The sequence below is a fragment of the Heterodontus francisci genome, chromosome 40, assembly GCF_036365525.1.
Source record: "Heterodontus francisci isolate sHetFra1 chromosome 40, sHetFra1.hap1, whole genome shotgun sequence".
Lineage (NCBI taxonomy): Eukaryota > Metazoa > Chordata > Chondrichthyes > Heterodontiformes > Heterodontidae > Heterodontus > Heterodontus francisci.
The window spans coordinates 21,235,292-21,259,065 of NC_090410.1; the positions used below are offsets into that span (position 1 = coordinate 21,235,292).

Here is a 23,774-nt window from a genome sequence, read left to right on the forward strand (position 1 = left end):
TTAGAAGAGAACTGAATACATTTTTTCTCTTCTAACAGAGAGAAGCATGCTGAATGAGCAAAAGCTTTGGTGGAGGGAGCAACTGACTTCACGCATGTCGCTTCGCGGGCACTGCATGTAAATTCTGAGATCTATCGTAACGGAAAGGGATTCCACTTCATGTACGACCGCATGCAGCGTATCATGCAGGTCAATGCCCGGTATCCTGGCAGCAGTCATGATGCCTTCATTCTGTGCCAGTCTGCTGTGCCATCTGCATTTGAACCACCACGAGAAACCAGAGGATGGCTACTGGGTGAAAAGGGCTATCCTTTGACGACATGGCGCGTGACTCCAGTGCGCAACCCAGTCAAACATGTGCAGCATGCATACAATAAAAGCCGTACTCCAATATGAAATGTGATACAGCAGATCAGAGCGGCACTTAAACAATCCTTTTTTTTTTGCCTGAACAGCTAAATAAAAACAGCTAAAAAAAAAAAGGAATGAAACCGGACAGACCACCCGGCATTGACCTAGGCACCGGAAACGACAACGGAAAACCCAGCCCTGTCGACCCTGCAAAGTCTTCCTTACTAACGTCTGGGGGCTTGTGCCAAAGTTGGGAGAGGTGTCCCACAGACTAGTCAAGCAACAGCCTGACATAGTCATACTCACGGAATCATACCTTACAGAGAATGTCCCAGACGCTGCCATCACCATCTCTGGGTATGTCCTGTCCCACCGGCAGGACAGACCCAGCAGAGGTGGTGGCACAGTGGTATACAGTAGGGAGGGAGTTGCCCTGGGAGTCCTCAACATCGACTCCAGACCCCATGAAGCCTCATGGCATCAGGTCAAACATGGGCAAGGTAACCTCCTACTGATTACCACCTACCGCCCTCCCTCAGCTGATGGCTCAGTACTCCACCATGTTGAACACCAGTTGGAGGAAGCACTGAGGGTGGCAAGAGTACAAAATGTACTCTGGGTGGGGGACTTCAATGTCCATCACCAAGAGTGGCTCGGTAGCACCACTACTGACTGAGCTGGCCGAGTCCTAAAGGACATAGCTGCTAGACTGGGTCTGCGGCAGGTGGTGGGGGAACCAACATGAGGGAAAAACATACTTGACCTCGTCCTCACCAATCTGCCTGCCGCAGATGCTTCTGTCCATGACAGTACAGGTAGGAGTGACCAGTGGAGACGAAGTCCTGCCTTCACATTGAGGATACCGTCCATCGTGTTGTGTGTCACCTATCACCGTGCTAAATGGGATAGATTTCGAACAGATCTAGCAATGCAAAACTGGGCATCCATGAGGCGCTGTGGGCCATCAGCAGCAGCAGAATTGCACTCAACCACAATCTGTAACCCCAAGGCCCGGCATATCCCCCACTCTACCATTACCATCAAGCCAGGAGACCAACCCTGGTTCAATGAAGAGTGCAGGAGGGCATGCCAGTAGCAGCACCAGGCATACCTCAAAATGAGGTGCCAACCTGGTGAAGCTACAACCCAGGACTACTTGCATGCCAAACTGCGTAAGCAGCATGCGATAGACAGAGCTAAGCGATCCCATAACCAACGGATCAGATCTAAGCTCTGCAGTCCTGCCACATCCAGCCGTGAATGGTGGTGGACAATTAAACAACTAACTGGAGGAGGTGGCTCCACAAATATCCCCATCCTCAATGATGGGGGAGTCCAGCACATCAGTGCGAAAGATAAGGCTGAAGCATTTGCAACAATCTTCAGCCAGAAGTGCTGAGTGGATGATCCATCTCAGCCTCCTCCTGAAGTCCCCAGCATCACAGATGCCAGACTTCAGCCAATTCGATTCACTCCGCGTGATATCAAGAAACGACTGAAGGCACTGGATACTGCAAAAGCTATGGGCCCTGACAATATTCCGGCAATAGTACTGAAGACCTGTGCTCCAGAACTTGCCGCTCCCCTAGCCAAGCTGTTCCAGTACAGCTACAACACTGGCATCTACCCTGCAATGTGAAAAATTGCCCAGGTATGTCCTGTACACAAAAAGCAGGACAAGTCGAAGCCGGCCAATTACCGCCCCATCAGCCTACGCTCAATCATCAGTAAAGTGATGGAAGGTGTCATCAACAGTGCCATCAAGCGGCACTTGCTTAGCAAAAACCTGCTGAGTGTGGGTTCCGCCAGGGCCACTCAGCTCCTGACCTCATTACAGCCTTGGTTCAAACATGGACAAAAGAGCTGAACTCAAGAGATGAGGTGAGAGTGACTGCCCTTGACATCAAGGCAGCATTTGACCGAGTATAGCATCAAGGAGCCCTAGCAAAACGGAGGTCAATGGGAATCAGGGGGAAAACCCTCCGCTGGCTGGAGTCATACCTAGTGCAAAGGAAAATGGTTGTGGATGCTAAAGGTCAATCATCTGAGCTCCAGGACATCACTGCAGGAATTCCTCAGGGTAGTGTCCTAGGCCCAACCATCTTCAGCTGCTTCATCAATGACCTTCCTTCAATCATAAGGTCAGAAGTGGGGATGTTCGCTGATGATTGCACAATGTTCAACACCATTCGTGAATCCTCAGATACTGAAGCAGTCTTTGTAGAAATGCAGCAAGACCTGGACAATATCCAGGCTTGGGCTGATAAGTGGCAAGTAACATTCGCGCCACACAAGTGCCAGGCAATGACCAACTCCAACAAGAGAGAATCTAACCATCTCCCCTTGACATTCAACGGCATTACCAGTGCTGAATCCCCCACTATCAACATCCTAGGGGCTACCATTGACCAGAAACTGAACTGGAGTAGCCATATAAATACCGTGGCTACAAGAGCAGGTCAGAAGCTAGGAATCCTGAGGCGAGTAACTCACCTCCTGACTCCCCAAAGCCTGTCCACCATCTACAAGGCACAGGTCAGGAGTGTGATGGAATACTCTCCACTTGCCTGGATGGGTGCGGCTCCAGCAACACTCAAGAAGCTCGACACCATCCAGGACAAAGCAGCCCGCTTGATTGGCACCCCATCTACAAACATTCACTCCCTCCAGCACTGACGCAGTGTGTACCATCCACAAGATGCACTGCAGCAATGCACCAAGGCTCCTTAGACTGTACCTTCCAAACCCGCGACCTCTACCAACTAGAAGGACAAGGGCAGCAAATACATGGGAACACCACCACCTGCAAGTTCCCCTCCAAGTCACACACCATTCTGACTTGGAACTATATCGCCATTCCTTCACTGTCGCTGGGTCAAAATCCTGGAACTCCCTTCCTAACAGCACTGTTGGTGTACTTACCCCACATGGACTGCAGTGGTTCAAGAAGGCAGCTCACCACCACCTTCTCAAGGGCAATTAGGAATGGGCAATAAATGCTGGCCTGGCAGTGATGCCTACATCCCATGAATGAATAAAAGCAAAAGCTCTGGAGGGGTCCCCAGTACTCAGCAGAATGCATTGAAAGATTTGTGGTGGTCTGCTGCATGTTGCACAACCTCAATATTAAGAAGGCACAGCCCTTACCAATGGCTAAATACTGAGCAGACAGCTAACACAGCCATTATATGGCCGGCTGTCCATGGTCAACTCATCCAACTACAATACCAGTAAATGCAATCGCAATTCCCTATTCAGCTTGAGCCCACACCTTGCGTTTCCTCTGTTACTGACCATCAGTGTTCGCATGGCCACAATGCAAAATTAAACACAAAACAAACATACCAGACTAAATTTAGAAATCAAACCATGCCACATTGCATACAAATGTCAACTCATCGCCTTTGTCCATCTTCAATATGCCTTTGCCTGTCCCAGTGCTCTTTATTTATTTATTTAGATATACAGCACTGAAACAGGCCCTTCGGCCCACCGAGTCTGTGCCGACCAAGAACCACCCATTTATACTAACCCTACAGTAATCCCATATTCCCCTACCACCTACCTACACTAGGGGCAATTTACAATGGCCAATTTACCTATCACCTGCAAGTCTTTGGCGGCGGGAGGAAACCGGAGCACCTGGCGAAAACCCACGCGGTCACAGGGAGAACGTGCAAACTCCACACAGGCAGTACCCAGAATTGAACCCGGGTCCCTGGAGCTGTGAGGCTGCGGTGCTAACCACTGTGTCACTGTGCCGCCCTCTTACACAGCGTTTCCCCAATGACTGCAGCATGGTTGATTGAAGGCGGCTGACTTTCACTGTGGAGGACTGCAGCTGGCCTTGGATGACAACCTCAAGCTGCTCTGGCCCTGGAAAGCCTTGCTTCAGAATGCACCATCTCAGCATGGACAGCAGCAATCTGAGCTGGCTGGCTCAAAGGCAACAGCAAGGGCACTCGTAGAGAGGCAACGGTGGGGATTGTATGCTCTCTTCTGGAATTAGGACAACAGGTTTGTGCTCCATGGAGCCACTACCACTCCCCTGGGCAGTGCTTCACCAATCCTAGCAATCTCTTGGAGGAGTTCTTTGAGGATGTAACTAGTAGGGTAGATAAAGGGATAAAAGAGATGTAGTATACCTGGATTCCCAAAAGGCATTTGATAAGCTGACATTGGTTAGTATCCTTCCATCTACAAAAGATGGTGGACATGCAGCAATCCATTTAGGTGGGGTGTCTTCTCTTGGCACGCCTTTTCTGATGGCTGTGAAGGTCAATCCTTTAGAGGCAGATTCCGCCACAAGTGCACGTGAAGCTGCCAAGTGACAGAGAGTTGTTGTTTTTGACGTTGTACCTGTTGCCAATCTGCTGTAGCAACTGGTTGCTGTGGTAGTGCACACCAGTCCACAGGATGCGTCGCCATTTCCCTCTTTCGCCATCTCGTGACTCCCAGGTGCAATAGTCGCCATTTAGGGTCTTCATGTCATGCTTACAAGCATCCCTGAAGTGGAGCTTTGGGCGCCCCACTGGTCATCTGGTATGGCTACCTCATCATACAGTTGTCTTCCATCCTGCGGACATGTCCGATCCACCGAAGCTGCCTCTGTTTGATTAGTGCCAACACACTTGGAGAAGACTGCCACATTTGTGATTTTGTCCTGCCAGGATATATCCATAATGTGTCACAGACAGCAAAGAAGGAAATTATTGAGCTTCTTTTCCTGGTAGCTGTAAGTTGCCCATGTTTCACAGCCATATAGCTGGGAACAGAGGCCTTATAAACATCAGCTTGGTCCTAAGGGCTAGCATGGTGTTATCCCATGTATGTTGGCCAAAGCTACCAGTACCTGCTTTCCCTATGCGTGTTGCGAGTTCTGCATCAAGAGACAGATAGTCTGTCACCATCGACCCAAGGTGTCACACAAGAAGTTAACAGGCAAGAAAAGGGCTCATGGAGTTGGGGGTAATATATTAGCACAGATAGAGGACTGATTACCAGACAGGAAGCAAAGTGGGACATTTTCGTGTTGGCAGGCTGCGACTAGTGCTGTGTCACAAGGATCAGTGCTGGGGCCTCAGTTATTAACCATCTATATTCATGACTTAGCCGAAGAGAAAAAAAGTAATGCATCTAAGTTTGCTGATGATACAAAGGTAAGTGGAAATGCAAGCTGTGAGGAGGACACAGAGAGGCAGCAAAGAGAAATAGAGAGGTTAAGTGAGTGGGCAACAAGGTGGCAGATGCAGTATAATGTGGGGAATTGTGAGGTTAAGAATAGAACAGCAGAATATGCAAGGAATATAGCAAATAAAGCAGACGAGCTGAGGGCACAGATAAAAATATGGCAGTATGATATCATAGCTATTAAAGAAGCATGGCTTAAAGAGGGATAGGGGTAAGGCCAATTTTACTAAGCTGAGAAATGATTTAGCAAAAGTGGACTGGTAACAGCTACTTGAAAGTAAATCAGTGTCAGAGCAATGGGAGGCAGTCAGAGGGGAGATTCAGGAAGTTCAGAATAAACATGTTCCCACAAAGAAAAAGGGTAGGGCAGCCAAATCTGGAGCCCCCTGGATGTCAATGTGCTTCCAGGGCACGATAAGGCAGAAAAGGAAAGCTTATGCCAGACACCGAGAACTCAATACTACAGAAAGCCGAGAAGAGTACAGAAAGTGGAGGGGTGAAATCAAGAAGGGGGCATGAAAGAATATTGGCAAGTAAAATTAGGGATAACCCAAAGATGTTTTATCAATACATTAAGAGGATAACTAAGAAAAGAGTAGGGTCCATAAAAGACCAAAAAGGTAACCGGTGTGTGGAGGCGGAAGATGTGGTATGGTTCTTAATACAAGAACACAAGAAATAGAAGCAGAAGTAGACCATATGGCCCATCGAGCCTGCTCTGCCATTCAATACAATGGCGGACCTTGGGCTTCAATTCCACTTTCCTGCCCGCTCCCCATATCCCTAGATTCCCCGAGAGCCCAAAAATCTATCTATTCCAGCCTTAAATGTATTCAATCATGAAGCATCTACAACTCTCTGGGGTACAGAATTGCAAAGATTCACAACCCTTTGAGTGTCGTAATTTCTCATCTCAGTCCTGAAGGATTGGCCCCTTATCCTGACACTGTGTCCCCGTGTTCTAGATTCCCCGATCAGCGGAAACAATCTCTCAGCTTCTACTCTATCAAGCCCTTTCAGAATCTTGTATGTCTCAATTAGATTGCCTCTCATTCTTCTAAACTCCAGAGAATATAGGCCCAAATTACTCAGCCTCTCATCATAGGACAACCCCCTCATCCCAGGGACCAATTTAGTAATGAATGCTTTGCTTGCGTCTTCACAGCAGACACTGTAGTTAAGGAGGAGGAGTGTGAAGTATTGGATGTGATAAACATAGGGAGAGAGGAAGTATTTAGGGGATCAGCATCCTCGAATGTAGATAAATCACCACAGTCGGATGAAGTGCACCCCAAGCTGTTTAAAGAAGCCAGGGAGGAAAAAGTGGAAGGTCTGACCATCATTTCCCAATCCTCACTGGATACAGGTGTGGTGTCAGAGGATTGGAGGTCTGCTAACGTCGTACCTTTGTTTAAAGGATAGATCAAATAATTACAGGCCCATCGGTCTAACCTCAGTAGTGGGCAAATTATTGGAATCAATTCTGAGAGACAGGATAAACTGTCACTTAGAAAGGCATGGATTAATTAAGGATAGTCAGCATGGATATGTTAAAGGAAGGCCATGTCTGACTAATTTGACTGAATTTTTTGAGAAATTAACAAGGAGGATTGATGAGCATAGTTCAGTTGATGTGGTCTGCATGGATTTTAGCAAGGCTTTTGACAAGGTCCCACATGGCGGACTGGTTAAGAAAATAAAAGCCCATGGGATTTAGGAGAATGTAGCGAGCTAGTTACAGTGACAGGGAACAAAGGGTAATTGTTGACGGGTGTTTTTGCGACCGGAAGGCTGTTTCCAGTGGTGTACCGCAGGCCTCAGTACTAGGTCCTTGCTTTTCCTGGTACATATTAACGATTTGGACATAAATGTAGGGGGAAAAATCAAGAAATTGGCCATGTGGTTGATAGCGAGGAGAATAGCTGTAGACTGCATGAGGTCAGGCAGGTAGAAAATGGCAAATGGAATTCAACTTGGAGAAGTATGAAGTGATGCATTTGGGGAGGTCAAACAAGGCAAAGGAATGCACAATAAATGGGAGGATATTGAGAGGTGTAGAGGAAATGAGAGACCTTGGAGTGAATGTCCTGCAGGTAGCAGGACAGGTCAATAAGGTGGTTAAGGTTGCATTTGGAATCCTTTCCTTTATTTGAGAGGGTGCAGAAAAGATTCACAAGATGAGGAACTTCAGTTTATGAAGACAGACTGGAGAAGGTGGGACTGTTTTCCTTGAAGAGAAGGCTGATTTGATAGAGGCATTCAAATTCATGAGGGGTCTGGCCAGAGTAGATAGGGAAAAACTGTTTCCACTCGTGAAAGGATCAAGGAGGACAGGGCACAGATTTAAAGTAAATGGTAAAAAGATGGGCTGAATGGCCTCCTTCTGCACTGTACCAATTCTGTGATTAGCCAAGGCATAGAATATAAGAGCAGGGAGGTTATGCTGGAACTATATAAAACATTAGTTAGGCCACAACTTGAGTACTGTGTGCAGTTCTGGTCACCTCATTACAGAAATGATGTAATTGCATTAGAGAGGGTAGAGAGGAGATTTAGGAGGATGTTGCCGGGACGGGAAAATTGCAGCTACGAGGAAAGATAGGCTGGGGTTGTTCTCCTTGAAACAGGGGAGGCTGAGGGGAGACTTGATTGAAATGTACTAAATTGTGATGGGCCTGGATAGACGGGATGGGAAGGACCTATTTTCCTTAGCAGAGAGCTCAGTGACTAGGGACATAGATTTAAAGTTATTGGTAGAAGGATTAGAGGGGAGATGAAGAAAAAGGTTTTTTCACCCAGAGGGTGGTGGGGGTCTGGAACTCACTGCCTGAAAGGATGGTAGAGGCAGAAAACTTCATCTCATTTCAAAAGTGCCTGGATGTACACCTGAAGTGTCGTAACCTGCAGGGCTATGGACCAAATGCTGGAAAGTGGGATTAGGTTGGGTGGCTTTATTTGGCTCACGCAGACATGATGGGCCAAGTGGCCTCTTTCTGTGTCATTCTATTCTATGAATATTTTTTAAAAAGCGTGAAACTTGTAAATGTTGATGTTGAGAGAGACTTGGGTGTGCTCGTACAAGGAACACAAAGTTTGTATGCAAGTACAGCAAGAAATTAGGAAGGCAAATCGCATGATGGCCTTTATTGCAAAGCAACTGGAGTACAAGAATAAAGAAGTCTTGCTAAAATTGTACAGGGTTTTGGTTCGACCACACCTGGAATACTGTGTGCAGTTTTTGGTCTCTATATTTAAGGAAGGATATACTTGTATTGGAAGCAGTACAGCGAAGGTTCACTAGATTGGTCCCTGGGATGAGAGGGTTGTCCTATGATGAGAAGCTGAGTAAATTGGGTCTATACTCGCTGGAGTTTATAAGAATGAGAGGTCATCTCACTGAAACCTATAAGATTCTGAAGGGGCTTGACAAGGTAGACACTGAGAGGCTGGTGAATCTAAAACACAGGAGCACAGTCTCAGGATAAAGAGGCCGATCATTTGGGACTGAAATGAGGAGAAATTTCTTCACTCAAAAGGTTGTGAATCTTTGGAATTTCCTGCCCCAGAGGGTAGTGGATGCTCAATCATTGAATATATTTAATGCTACGGCAGACAGATTTTTGGTCTCAGAATATCAAAGGATATGGGGAGCGAGCGGGAAAGTGGAGTCGAAGCCCAAGATCAGCCATGATCATAGTGAATGGCAGGGCAGGCTCGATGGGCCGTGTGGTCTACTCCTGCTATTATTTCTTATGTTTTATTCTTAGGACAGATTGCTGGACTGCTGACACCCTTCAAACCTCTTTGAATACTGGTACCTACAGTCATGATGGCAGCAATCTGAGGTTGCAAAGTAGCAAGCTGACCTTGTGTAACTTCAGTGTGAGCTTCCACTGTACCACTCAGATGTTGGGTGGCTTCTGCTTGTGCTGCAATGGAAGCCGGGTGACATCAATCATCAGATGCTGCGTCACAGCTGGGTCTGCAATGCGGTAAGGAATTTGGCCATCGCTTCCATGCCAGAAAGGATGGGCTCCGAGCTCTTTGTGAAGTCCTGTTCCACGTTGGAGCTGGACTCCCCTATGCTCTTCGGCACTGACCACAGGCTTTCTGACAGGCCAGCCAATGCACCAAGCATTTCATTATGCATAATTAGTTTAGAGATACAGCACTGAAACAGGCCCTTCGGCCCACCGAGTCTGTGCCGACCATCAACCACCCATTTTATACTAATCCTACACTAATCCCATATTCCTTACCACATCCCCACCTGTCCCTATATTTCCCTACCACCTACCTACACTAGGGGCAATTTATAATGGCCAATTAACCTATCAACCTGCAAGTCTTTGGCATGTGGGAGGAAACCGGAGCACCCGGAGGAAACCCACGCAGACACAGGGAGAACTTGCAAACTCCACACAGGCAGTACCCAGAATTGAACCCGGGTCGCTGGAGCTGTGAGGCTGCGGTGCTAACCACTGCGCCACTGTGCCGCCCATTAATCATTAGCCTTTTTCTGTAGGGCACCCCAGCGAAGTCCTCATTGAATCCTCTGCAGCAGAACTCGTGCACGATCTGGCATCTGTACTACCCTTGTCCACTGCTCTGACTGCAGGCCACTTGTGCCCAGTGTCTCACCAGATGCAGATCCTGCCTCAGTTATACTCTTAAATACACGCAGTGACAGAACCTGAACTGGTGGTTGCAAATCTCAGTGACTGTTTCTTCTTTATCACTACCTTCCTTCTCTACCACCACAGCCTGGCCAGCTTGCAGTTCTTAGGTATCTGAAAGGAGAAAGGCACAAGGGCTGTAGTAAGGTGAGGCAGGAAAGTAAGGGGTGCATGCTTAAACCATCTGCAGCTTATAAATCAGAAGAAATTGTGGGACAAAGGGGAAGTAGGATGTGAGGAGGATAAGGATACAGGATTGTTTCAGTCCCACCACTGGCCACAGCCTCAGTGATAGCCGCGCCAATGACAGCAACCACCAGGTCCTTCATCGGGGTACAGTTAGGTCCTCCTGTCCCCAGTTATGTGCCAACTTGTCCTGAGAGAGAAGGAAGTGTTTCAGTGAGCCCGATGCAATGTGTTTGGGTGAGGTGGCTATCATGGTTTAATGGCTGGCAGTGTGTGAAAGCTGTGAGAGACGAGTGTGAGGCTTGTAGCAGTGCTAAGTGTGAGGAAGATGAGGTGAAGCTGTGAATGTGAATTATGAGTTGTAGTTGATAGAGATTGTTGGTAGGAACGGGGTGGACTGAGCAGAGTAGAGAGCTACTGGTGCAGTTGATGGGTCATGACATTAAGTTCACTGACCTTGACCATTCATGCGAGGTCAATGAATGTCTTGAGGCAGTGCATCCAGGTTCTTGATGCTGGACTCCTGGCATTGACCATCATGACTAACTGCTCCACTGGCCTTCCACAGCTTTTCTGGACATCTCCTGGCCCCTATGGATAGAGGACCTCTTTCCTCTTGTTTACCTCCACCACCAAAGCAGCCAGTGCAATTCCAGAGAACCTTGGAGCACGCTCTCAGCACTCTCTTTGGCCTCCTTGTCTCGAGAGACAATGGGTAAGTGCCCGGAGGTGGTCAGTGGTTTGTGAAGCAGCGCCTGGAGTGGCTATAAAGGCCAATTCTGGAGTGACAGACTCTTCTACAGGTGCTACAGATAAAATTGGTTGTCGGGGCTGTTACACAGTTGACTCTCCCCTTGCGCTTCTGTCTTTTTCCTGCCAACTGCTAAGTCTCTTCGACTCGCCACACTTTAGCCCCGCCTTTATGGCTGCCCACCAGCTCTGGCGATCGCTGGCAACTGACACCCACGACTTGTGATCAATGTCACAGGACTTCATGTAGTGTTTGCAGACGTCTTTTAAAGCGGAGACATGGACGGCCGGTGGGTCTGATACCAGTGGCGAGCTCGCTGTACAATGTGCCCTTGGGGATCCTGCCATCTTCCATGCGGCTCACATGGCCAAGCCATCTCAAGCGCCACTGGCTCAGTAGGGTGTATATGCTGGGGATGTTGGCCGCCTCGAGGACTTCGGTGTTGGAGATACGGTCCTGCCACCTGATGCCAAGGATTCTCCGGAGGCAGCGAAGATGGAATGAATTGAGACGTCGCTCTTGGCTGACATACGTTGTCCAGGCCTCGCTGCCATAGAGCAAGGTACTGAGGACACAGGCTTGAAAAACTCAGACTTTTGTGTTCCGTGTCAGCGCGCCATTTTCCCACACTCTCTTGGCCAGTCTGGACATAGCAGTGGAAGCCTTTCCCAAGCGCTTGTTGATTTCTGCATCGAGAGACAGGTTACTGGTGATAGTTGAGCCTAGGTAGGTGAACTCTTGAACCACTTCCAGAGCGCGGTCGCCAATATTGATGGATGGAGCATTTCTGACGTCCTGTCCCATGATGTTCGTTTTCTTGAGGCTGATGGTTAGGCCAAATTAGCACTGCTGCGCCATAATTCAGTGCTCTTCCTGTTCACATTCTCTTCTGCAAACAGCTCCAGCACCTACTTGAGCCAGAATACACCTCCCTTTTAAGTAATGCAGGCTGGTTTTAAGTGTTGTTGGTATTGCAAAAAACTTGGGTTCATTTAGTGCTGACTGCACACAGCTACCTTGCAAATCAGCAGTTTGTGTGCTGACTGCATTGGAATCAACAGGTGTGGGTTAATTACGGATTACCATACCCACGCCCGTTTTCTGGCCCTGTCCAATTTTGTGGCCTCGAAGTGTTCTTTTCCCCTTATTTAAAGTCATTTGAATCAAATCACAATTCCTTTGACTTCTAAATTGGTTGCTTTTGGCAGGACTCCCATTCCAATTTGTCTGGCATAGCCATTCTTGCTTTAGGATGGTGTCATTGTGCGCAGCCATTTGACTTGCTTCAGCCAAATAGCTTCTAATGTTTCATAATTGGGGATAAAGTGATTTGAAAAAAAAAGAGAATTAAATCTTAACATCCTTTTAAAACAAACCACACAAGAAAGCAATCCTAATTCAAAGCAGATTTGTAATATGTCTTTTCATCATTTTATGGACATATGAAATCATACTGTAAACTCTTCTGTTGGCAATTTCTTCAGAAACTCTTCTAAATTTACTACTACAGAAAGAATTTTCCTTATGTCTTACAAATAAAACTTGGAAGGCTGTATTTTCAAGCTCGGGGTCAGCTGCATTGCGAGTGAACCACTGGACATTTCCATTTGTACTCTATGACCCATTACTGCCTTGTAACATTCTTGGCTGAGCAGCTGAAAATACTACTTGTTAGGTCAGTAGATACCATCGCAATGTTGGGCATACCCTTGTTTAGGGAAAAAACTTAACAGATAATACTGAAAACAAAATTCAGGACCGTCACTGGAGACAGTTAGGAGACACAGTCCCACTCCATAAAACAGACCGATTTACACTTAAAGAAAATGAAAACCAGCCGATACAACACCGGCAGTGTAAAATTTATAATTTGGGAGTCAGTACAATAATCGTACAATATGGCAAAATTTGCAGAGCCTAAAAAATATTTAGCACATTGACTAATGTAGATTCTGTACCACACGTCAGCAATCCCAGCAGAGATTGGGGGAGGGGCAAAGGGAAGGAAAGAGGGGGGAGAAAAGAGGAACAGATGATCATAAACAAAAACTACATACATCAAGGGCAGTGATGGAGGAATGGCAATCAATCAGTTTCAATATTTTTGGGCTTAGGATGGGCACAAAAACTCCTCATGATGGATATCAGAGGATGACAGGAATTAGAGCAGCTTTATCTATGATCTCTCCCTCTGTCAACTCCTCTAAGTCAAGTAGCCTATTGATATCCATGGTCTGCGATTAGACATGAAAAATTGCTCTTGGTGGCATGCGGGAGGGTTGACAGCCTTATGAAACCATACTCTGGAATCAGCCAACATTTTCACAAGTGGTAATGGCAGTAAGTTCACAAGTTATATGGCAATGGTACATATTGTACAACAAAAAATACTCCAGGAGACATGATGGTTGCTGTGTTGTTGGGTTTAGGGAAGAAAGAGGGAAAATCTGGAGTGGAGACTGTTTGTGAGGGACCATAGGTTAAACAGTGGAAACACAGATGGATACAGATTCTGTTGGTTTGCTCCATCACCTTTGAGGATCAGGGACTACTTATGCAGAAACTGTCTTTAATGATTAAATGAGGGGCGGGTACAGAGTCTGTGATGGGGCACACTGCATATGATCTTTGGAAGCAGTGAGCTTGATGGGCTGAATGACCTTTTTGTTCATTCCATAGTTGTTAATTTAGTGGAATGTACCCTGGAAAGAAAGTGAAAAATGTTGTGAAGATTCTTAGCAAATAAAACAAAAAAAACACTGGGGTAATTCTTAAACAAACCTCATCAAGAATGGCACGCTTAGAAACCCTGTCATCCTCAAACAGCAGTTTCCTCAACTCGTTGAAACGTTTCTGCATCAGTTTGCGCCACTCTCGCTCTCTTAAGGTGTGCAACAGTGGATTCTTTCTACTCTTCCTCAGCTCAGATGCACTGTAGATCTTTAAAATAAAATGGTTACTTATTGCATAAACATACAATCTCGTGACTGTTGGAGAAGGCTGCAAATGCTTCTGACAGATAACTGGTAAAAGGGAAGATTACATTTTTCTGGTATGGAAGACAACAGAAATTTACTATCAATAACTGGCAGAAAGCGGACCAAGGTACTGACAAGAATATGTATAACAGAGTGAACTACTGTCTTAGGTCCTGGGGTCAACAGCTCCCATAAATCATCTAGGGTTTGAGCTATTTTCCAAATGAAGGGATTCCTGTACCATTGGGTAAGCTTTTTTGGTGTGGTGTGTTTTGGAACTAAAGTACTATTTAAAGAGCTAAAGGTTGATGAGACAAGCCTAATTGATACCAAGAGCACAAACTTTTCAGGTACATGGTAAGTCAGGGAGTATAATTTAAATCAAAGAAGACCAACCCAAAAAGGAAGAATCTTCAGAAGAAAACTAATCAGCTTTCAGATCCAATATGGATTGTTGGACTCCAAGATCTTAAAGATGTTTACATAAGTTAATGGATGCCCTGATAGATACGTTTGATATTACCGTTATAAAGCAAATAGTTACAGATTATTGGCACCGAGTTGCAAGACAGTAACGAGGGCACAAACTTAAGATCATCACAAAAAGAATGAAATGGCAGGTTGGAAAAAATTCCTTTACACAGCAGGTGGTTAGAATGTGGTCATTCCAGAAAAGTAATATTCAAGGGTATGAGGAGCAGACAGGATATTGGGATTAGATGAGCTGGAGAAAAACAACAGTAGAGACTTGATGGAGCATATGCCTATTTTAATGCTCTAGCATTCTATAATTCTATAGTCCCATTTCTAAAGTAACATTTTATAAAATTAATAGAAGGCGAGTCGAAGAGACTTAGTAGTTGGCAGGAAAAAAGACAGAGGCGCAAGGGGAGAGCCAACTGTGTAACAGCCCCGACAAACAAATTTCTCTGCAGCACCTGTGGAAGAGCCTGTCACTCCAGAATTGGCCTTTATATCCACTCCAGGCCCTGCTTCACAAACCACTGACCACCTCCAGTCGCTTATCCATTGTCTCTCGAGATAAAGAGGCCAAAGATAGTATCTTATCAGAATATACAGATCTCACATGAATGCAAGACAGGATTAAATCAATGCTGTACATTAGGGCTTACCTTTCTCTTGAGTGAAAACTTTCGAGATTGTGAATAATTGTGAAAATGCCACCTAAAAAAAGGATCAATTATTACAAGAGACAATTTGTTTTTGCAAAAATTATCCAGGGCAAATGCACTTGTTGCAGCAGTAAGTCATATAAACTAGAGATCCCAAAAGATTCAAAGTCCAATTCTCGATACGTGCTGTTATCTAGTTCAGCTGAACAACAGTTCACCTCAGCAGATTTGGGGTGGGTGCAGAAGAAAAAAAAAACACTGCCCTTGATTGCTATCCCTTGACCCTGCTGCAAGTTACACCCATATGACTGGGGGACGAGGACAGGGTTCAGCCTACGGCACAAGCTGTGGATGAATGGCCCACGTACAAGTTATACCTGGGCTGGTACCTACAGAAGGGGCGGCGCAGTGGTTAGCACCGCAGCCTCACAGCGCCAGGGACCCGGGTTCGATTCTGGGTACTGCCTGTGCGGAGTTTGCAAGTTCTCCCTGTGACCACGTGGGTTTTCGCCGGGTGCTCCGGTTTCCTCCCACAGCCAAAGACTTGCAGGTAATAGGTAAATTGGCCATTGTAAATTGCCCCTAGTGTAGGTAGGTGGTAGGGGAATATGGGATTACTGTAGGGTTAGTATAAATGGCTGGTTGTTGGTCGGCACAGACTCGGTGGGCCGAAGGGCCTGTTTTAGTGCTGTATCTCTAAATAAATAAATAAAAATGGCAATCTGGGTACGGTAATGGAAAGCCACCAAAGCTTAACAAGAGTCAGTACCTTCAGAAGAGAACAGGAACCCACTAAACAGTGTGATCTGATGCCTATGTTCTCTTTCCCTGTTATGCCACTGTAGGGAGAAGCAAAGTAGAGGTTTTGCATCTTCGACATGGCGGTGGAGGGGGGGGAGCGGGGGGAAGAAATTAGTAAAAGTTGTGAATAGGCTGTTCTTCCACATCTTCTAATGGTTGACTCCAGAACACTGGGAGCAGATTACCTACCCCAGATGCAAGAGCTGTGTGGCTCATGGACATTGTCAGGGGAGAAGTTTATATTCAATCAAATGTTAATGGTATGATCTATTAATACTTTACTGTACAGACACTACAAAGCACATTCAAGACATCCAGCAGCAGTAAAATAGCACTGTGCCACCTTCACTAAATCTCACTGGCAACTAATCACAAATGTTAAGCAGCTTTTTAAAAACTAGCAAAGGCAGGCAACAGATCAGCATTTTAATAAACTTTAAAAGATGGCAGCAGTAGTAATGCTGCACTACAGTGTAGTCATTGTGCACATTTCATTCCATATAATGACTCACACCTCAACCAGTGGGGTGAGTCAATCAGCAGAGAATAGGTGCTGCCCACTGGCACGGGAGAGTAGATAATGAAGTGACAGTCATTGTGTCTCTGGGCAGTAATTGCATAAAACCTCTTTACAAAACTTATTTTTTGATGAAAATTGCTGAAATAATCCATTACTGACCTGGGAGGTGCACATAATTTCTCAGTTGCTGAGGTTCCGTCGGTTACCTCACCATCTTCCATCTCAATATCTGCATATTCGCTCTCTGAATGACTCTGTATGGGTTAGAATGAAAGCAAGAGAAAGTAAAGGATGAAAAAAGGCCATTCGACCCATTGGGCTCATTGCACTAACAATCCAATTCACCCAGACAAGCATCGACTGCTTTCGGAACTCACCAGAGTGTTTCAAACAGTTAAATTATGCAGAGTAAAGACTTTATTTTCCAAGATCCATTTTGAATTTCCTCTTTGCTAATTGAAATTTGTGCCCTCGTCTTACTTAACTTGAATTAATATTCCCCAAATATATAGCAGGCGTGCCGAAGCTTTCATGGGCTATATAGTCGGGCACAATCAGCAGCCGCATTAGTTTGCGTACATCTCGAGCTGCTAATACTAATAGACCTTGGTGTTCTGATTTAGGATTAGTTCGCCAAATGAGGCAACAAAGCTTAAAAAAATCCCTTTGCAATGCTTCAACCAAAATTCAAATAGGAAAGACTAGTAAAAAGCATGGATTTGTTAAGGGAAGATCTTGTCTGACTAACTCAATTGAAATTTTTGAAGATGTAACAAGGAAGATAGATGAGGGTAGTGCAGTTGATGTGGTCTACATGAATTTTAGCAAGGCTTTTGACAAGGTCCCACATAGTAAAGGCCTGCTCAGAACCCGACCCAAACCCGACCGATCCACAGAGGGTCTGAGCCTGACCTGGCCTGAGTCCCTCCAATTTTGCCCCGTGCCCGACTCGACCCGAGCTTCCGACTCGGAACCTCCAGGAAGCTGCAGCGTGTGTGTGATGACATCACTTGCTCACTGCACAGACTCAGTTTTGTCCCAGACTCCCAGCTCAGATAAGTTTTTTTATTTTTAATACGTATCGGCAGAGCACTTACCATGTGTGTCCAGCCCCACCTGGACCCGACCAGAGCCCGAAAGCTGGACCCAGAGGAGGGGCCCGACCTGAACCGAACCGGACACGTCGTCGGGTCCAGGTCGGGTAGCAGGCCTTTATCACTAGGCAGACTGGTTAAAAAAATAAAATCTCTTGGGATCCAGGGAAATGCAACAAGGTGGATACAAAATTGGCTCAGTGGCAGGAAACTAACGGTAATTGTTGACAGGTGTTTTTGCGACTGGAGGACTGTTTCCACTGGCATTTTGCAGGGCGCAGTACTGGGTTCCCTGCTATTTGTGGTATATATTAATGATTTGGATGTAAACGTGGGGAGCATGATCAAGAAGTTTGCAGATGACACAAAGATTGGCCGTGTGGTAGATCGGGGAGGAGGATAGCTGTAGACTGCAGCAAGATATTGATGTAAAAACAAGAAATGCTGGAACCACTCAGCAGGTCTGGCAGCATCTGTGAAAAGAGAAGCAGAGTTAACGTTTCGGGTCAGTGACCCTTCTTCAAGATATTGATGGCCTGTTCAGATGGGCAGAAAAGTGGCAAATGGAATTCACCTTGGAGAAGTATGAGGTGATGCATTTGGGGAGGTCAAACAAGGCAAAGGAATGCAAGATTAATGGGAAAATACTGAGAAATGTAGAGGAAGTGAGGGACTTTGGAGCAAATGTCCACAGATCCCTGAGGGCAGCAGGACAGGCCGACAAGGCGGTTAAGAAAGCATGGAATCCTTTCCTTTATTAACCAAGGTATAGAATATAAGAGCAGGGAGATTATGCTGGAACTGTATAAATCATTTGTTAGGCCAGAACTTGAGTTGTGTGCCTTTCTGGTGACCTCATTACAGAAAGGATGTAATTGCACTAGAGAGGGTAGCAAGGAGATTTACGAGGATGTTGCTGGGACTGGAAAAATGCAGCTGTGAGGAAAGATTGGATAAGCTGGGGTTGTTCTCCTTGGAACAGAGAAGGTTGAGGGGAGATTTGATTGAAATGTACAAAGTTGTGAGGGGTTGTGTAGAGTTGATGTAAAGGGCCTGTTCACCTTAGCAGAGAGGTCAGTGACTAAGGGGCATTGATTTAAAGTGATTGCTAGAAGGATTAGAGGGGAGATGAGGAAAAGTTTTTTCACCCAGAGGGTGGTGGGCATCCGGAACTCACTGCCTCAACTCATTCAAAAGAAGTCTGGATGTACACCGCAAGTGCTGTAATGTCAGGGCTACGGACCAAATGCTGGAAGGTGGGATTAGAATGGGTGGCACAGACACGATAGGACAAGTGGCCTCTTTCCGTGTTGTAAACTTTCTATGGTTCTATGATAAGAATTAGAAGTGCCAATTGGACTGTTGCCTGGGTTTGGTGGGCTAGATTACTAAGTAACAGAGTTTAAATTTCTCTCATTATGCCTCGCAGCTCCATAATGTCCACACTCAAGAATTATTATTTTAAAGAAAGTAAAGCTTTGCTTTCCATTTTCTAAAGTAGCTCAACAACTATTTACAATGGCCAGGTGGCTAATGGCACCCAAGAGTGACAAGTCTGGAAAATTGTAAAGTTTTCAGTCAAGGCTTTTCTAATGATTGGAATTCATCAATGGATGTACTAAGTATTGTAGCAACTCTAAAGCTAGCACATTAGGCCAAGCACATTCTGTTAGAATTCTAGCTCAAATAGAAACTTAAAATCTTTTTAGTCCCTTATGAGCTGGAAAGCATTGAAAACAGCTGCCGGGAGAAATAGTACAGAATTATGTCTGATGCAACAGGTCACCTTTGCCAAGTTTCCAGCCATAGTGAGACGTGCCCTGTGTAATAACTACATTGCCCTCTGTAATAACAACATTGTTTAAATCAGAACAGCTTACATCTTCTGGATGATGGTGCATACAAACCAGGTGTATACTTGCACAATAGTGTAAAATGTGCACCAGGTTTATACTGACAATTAGATAGTAACACTCGCACCTATGGGCCAGAAGGCTGCAGGCATGAAACCTACACCAGCACATAATCTCTCAACTGTAATAACAAGAATAATTTATAGATCACCCCCAACGTAGCAAAACATTCCATAGTTCACAGCCGTGAAAAAACAGTATCAGGTGAGTGAGGAGTGGTGACCAAAGCATGACTTTTTTTCTTAACTTATTCATGGGATGTATCACTGGAAAGGACAGCATTTATTATCCAGCCCTAATTGAGAAGGTAGCAGTGAGCCACCTTTGGCAGTCTGTATGATGAAAGTACTCTCACAGTGTTGTTAGGGAGAATTCCAGGACCCAGCAACAATGAAGGAAAGGTGATAGAGTTGCAAAACAGGACAGTGTGTGACTTTGAATGGAACTTGGAACTGATGGTGTTCCCACATGTCTGCTGCTTCTGCTAGGTGGTAGAGGTTGTGGGTTTTGGTGGTGCTGCCAAAAAAGCCTTGGGGAATAGCTGCAGTGCATTTTGTAGATGATGCACACAGTAGCCATGTTGCGCTGGTGGTGGAAGGAGCGAATATTTAAGGTGGCATATAGGGTAATCAAGCAAACTGCTTTGTTCTGAACTTCTAGAATTGTTGGAGCCTCACTCATCCAGGCAAGTGGAAAGTATTCCATTACACACTTAAATTGCGCCTCACAGACACTGGAAAAGCTTTGGGGAGTCAGAAGGTAAGGCAGAATAACCAGCCTCTGACCTGCTTTAAAGCCACTCTTCAGTGGCTATAAACTGGACTATATGGATGGTCCAGTTAAGTTTCTGGTCAATGGTGACCGCACCTCCCACCCCACTCCACCCCTGGCCCCAGGACTCAATCATGGTAATGCAGCTGAATGTCAAGGGCTGATATTTAAGCCTTCTCTTGTTGCAGCATTTGTGTGGCAAAATGTTACTTGCTACTATCAGCTCAAGCCTGAATGTCATCTAGGTCTTGCTGCATGTGGGCACTGATTGCTTCATTATTTGATGAGCTGTGAATGAAAATGAACACTCTGCAATAATCAGAAAACATTCCCACTTCTAATCTTATGTTGGAGGGAAGGTCATTGATGAAACAGATGAAGATAGTTGAGCCTAGGACACTGCCCTGAAGAACTCCTGCAGCAATGTCATGGGACTAAAATGACTGGCCTCAAACAAACACAACCATCTTACTTTATGTGAGGTATGACTCCAGCCAGTGGAGTTTCCGCCCGATCCTCATTGACTTCAATTTTACTAGGGCTCCTTGATGCCATACTTGGTCAAATGCTGTCTTGATGTCAAGAACATACACTCTCACCTCTGGAATGTTTGGACCAAGGTTGCAATGAGGTCTGGAACTGAGTGGTCCTGGTGGACCCAATTAAGCATAGGTGAGCAGATTATTGATGAGTTGAGTGCCAGTTGATATCACTATCAATGACCCTTCTATTACTTTGCTCATAATCGAATGTCGGCTGATGCAACAGTAATGGGCTGGATTGGATATGTCCTTCCTAATACTGACTGTTAAAATTGGCACCCTCAACTAGATAAAGCAAATAAACCTGCCCAATAAAGGGAATGTAGATAAAAATTCCAAGCAAACAAAATCACAAATAAGGTTGAATACTGATAAGCGTTAGGAATTGCAAGTTAGGCAGAAAATGTGTAAAACATGTAGAAACATGGATTCATGTGCAAAGATCTTTGAAGGTGGCAGGAAACACAGAGGATAGCTAGCAAAGCATACGGAATCTTGGGCTTCATAAATAAGAGGTATTGAATACAAAAGCAGGGAAGGTATGCTGAACCTTTATAGAGCTCTAAGAAATGCTGGAAATACTCAGCAGGTCTGGCAGCATCTGTGGAGAGAGAAGCAGAGTTAACATTTCAGAACTGGCACATATAAGAAATGTAAAAGATTTTAAGTAAGTAAAGCTGTGGTGGGGCAAGAGATAACAAAACAGATATTGCTAGGACAAAGTCACAGAATAGCTGACCAGACGGTCAGGGAGCAAAAGCAAACAATATGTTAATGGTGCGCTGAAAGACAACGCATTAGTACAGATAGGGTGTTAATGGACTGAAAACTGAACAGCCACAAGCACAAACATGAAAAAAAACACAGTGGGTAGGCACGGTAGAAACAAACTAAAATAAAATAAACACAAAAAAGCAAAAAGAAGAAATAACAGTAAAGTGGGGGGCCCATCATGCTTTGATATTTATTGAACGCAATGTTTAGTATGGTAGGCTGTAGCGTGCCTAATCGGTAAATGAGATGCTGTTCCTCGAGCTTGCGTTGATGTTTACTGGAACACTGCAGCAATCCCAGGACAGAGATGCGAGCATGAGAACAGGGGTGTGTGTTAAAATGGCCAGCAACTGGAAGCTTGGGGTCATGCTTTCAGACTGAGTGGAGGTGTTCCGCAAAGCAGTCACCCAGTCTGCGTTTGGTCTCCCCAATGTAGAGGAGACCACATTGTGAGCAGCAAATACAGTATACTAGATTGAAAGAGGACCAATAAATCGCTGCTTTCCCTGACAGGAGTGTTTGGGGCCTTGGATAGTGAGGAGAGAGGAAGTAAAATAGGCAGGTATTACACCTCCTGCGATTGCCGGGGAAGGTGCCGTGGGAAGGGGACCAAGTGGTAGGGGTAATGGAGGAGTGGACCAGAGTGTCGCAGACTGGGTGACCACTTTGCGGAACACCTCCACTCAGTCCGAAAACATGACCCCGAGCTTCCGGTTGCTGGCCATTTCAACACACCCCCCTGCTCTCATGCTCGCATCGCTGTCCTGGGGTTGCTGCAGTGTTCCAGTGAACATCAACACAAGCTCGAGGAACAGCATCTCATTTACCGATTAGGCACACGACAGCCTGCCAGACTGAACACTGAGTTCAGTAATTTCAGAGCACGATGGGCCCCCCATTCTACTTTTATTTTTAGTTATTTTTTCTTTTTTGTGTTTATTTTATTTTAGTTTGTTCAGTTTGTTTCTACTGTGCCTACCCACTGTGTTTTTTTTTTCATTTTTGTACTTGTGGCTATTCAGTTTTCAGTCCATTAACACCCTATCTGCACTAACGCTTTGTCTTTCAGCACACTATTAACATATTGTTTGCCTTTGCTCCCATGACCTTCTGGTCAGCTATTCTGTGACCTTGTCCTATCAACACCTTCTCTTTTGTTATCGCTTGTCCCACGCCCGCTTTACTTGCTTAAAATCTTTTACATTTCTTATATCTGCCAGTTCTGAAGGGTCACTAACCTGACCCGTTAACTCTGCTTCTTTCTCCACAGATGCTGCCAGACCTGCTGAGTATTTCCAGCGTTTCTTGTTTTTATTGCAGATTTCCAGCATCCACAGTATTTTGCTTTTACTTTATAAAGCTCTGGTTGGGTCACAACTAGCGAATTGCATCCAGATATGATCACCACACTTTAGGAAGGATGCGAGAGTCCTTGAGAGGGTGCAGAGGAGATTTACCAGAATGGTTCCAGGGATGAGGGATTTTAGCTGCAAGGTTAGGCTGAAGAAGTGGAGATTGTTCTCCTTGGAGCAAAGGAGACCAAGGGGAGATTTCATTGAGGTGTACAAGATTATGACAGATTTGGATAGAGTAGACAAAGAAAAGGTGTCCTCATTAGCTGAAGCTACAAGGAACAAGAGACACAGATATAAGGTTTTGGACGAGAGATGCAGGGGGGATGAGAGGAAGAATGGTTTTTATATGCAGTGAGTGGTAATGACCAAACAATCAATAGCGAAGAGTTAGAATGGTACCTGGGAGTTATCACAGACTTGTCACTGCCGATGTCCAGAGAATAGGGTGGGGTTAGAAGTACTGCTCGTGTGGAGGATAAATACCAACACGGGCTGGTTGGGCTGAGTGGCCCACTTCTACTTTGTGATTTCGATGTAGCTGCTCAAAAAACATTACTGTAAAAGGTCAATTTCCACAATATAGTGAGATCTTTGTTAAGATAAAATATATTTCAAAGTAGGACAGATGAGCAGGGCCAAAGAGCAAGTATTTATAAATATTAGGAAGAAGTTCTTCAAAGAGTCTGGAATAATCTGGCAGGAATAGACGTGAAAATATTCAGTCCTTTCAAAGGAACAT

The 23,774-nt window shown here is 45.4% G+C and overlaps 1 protein-coding gene across 6 annotated transcripts in view; it reads right to left on the bottom strand.

Annotated features, from left to right (window-relative positions):
- The window catches only part of LOC137353139 (uncharacterized), a 136,837-nt gene that overhangs the window by 26,669 nt on the left and 86,394 nt on the right, over positions 1–23,774 (bottom strand). For 5 of the 6 annotated variants that reach the window (XM_068019176.1, XM_068019177.1, XM_068019180.1 and 2 more), the window contains 3 exons: positions 16,746–16,840; positions 15,266–15,317; positions 13,936–14,094 (listed from right to left, as the gene is read on the bottom strand). In XM_068019176.1, the coding sequence (XP_067875277.1) occupies positions 13,936–14,094; positions 15,266–15,317; positions 16,746–16,840 (306 nt within the window). The remainder of the gene's footprint in view (positions 1–13,935; positions 14,095–15,265; positions 15,318–16,745; positions 16,841–23,774) is intronic. The other variant, XM_068019179.1, reaches the window with a different exon arrangement.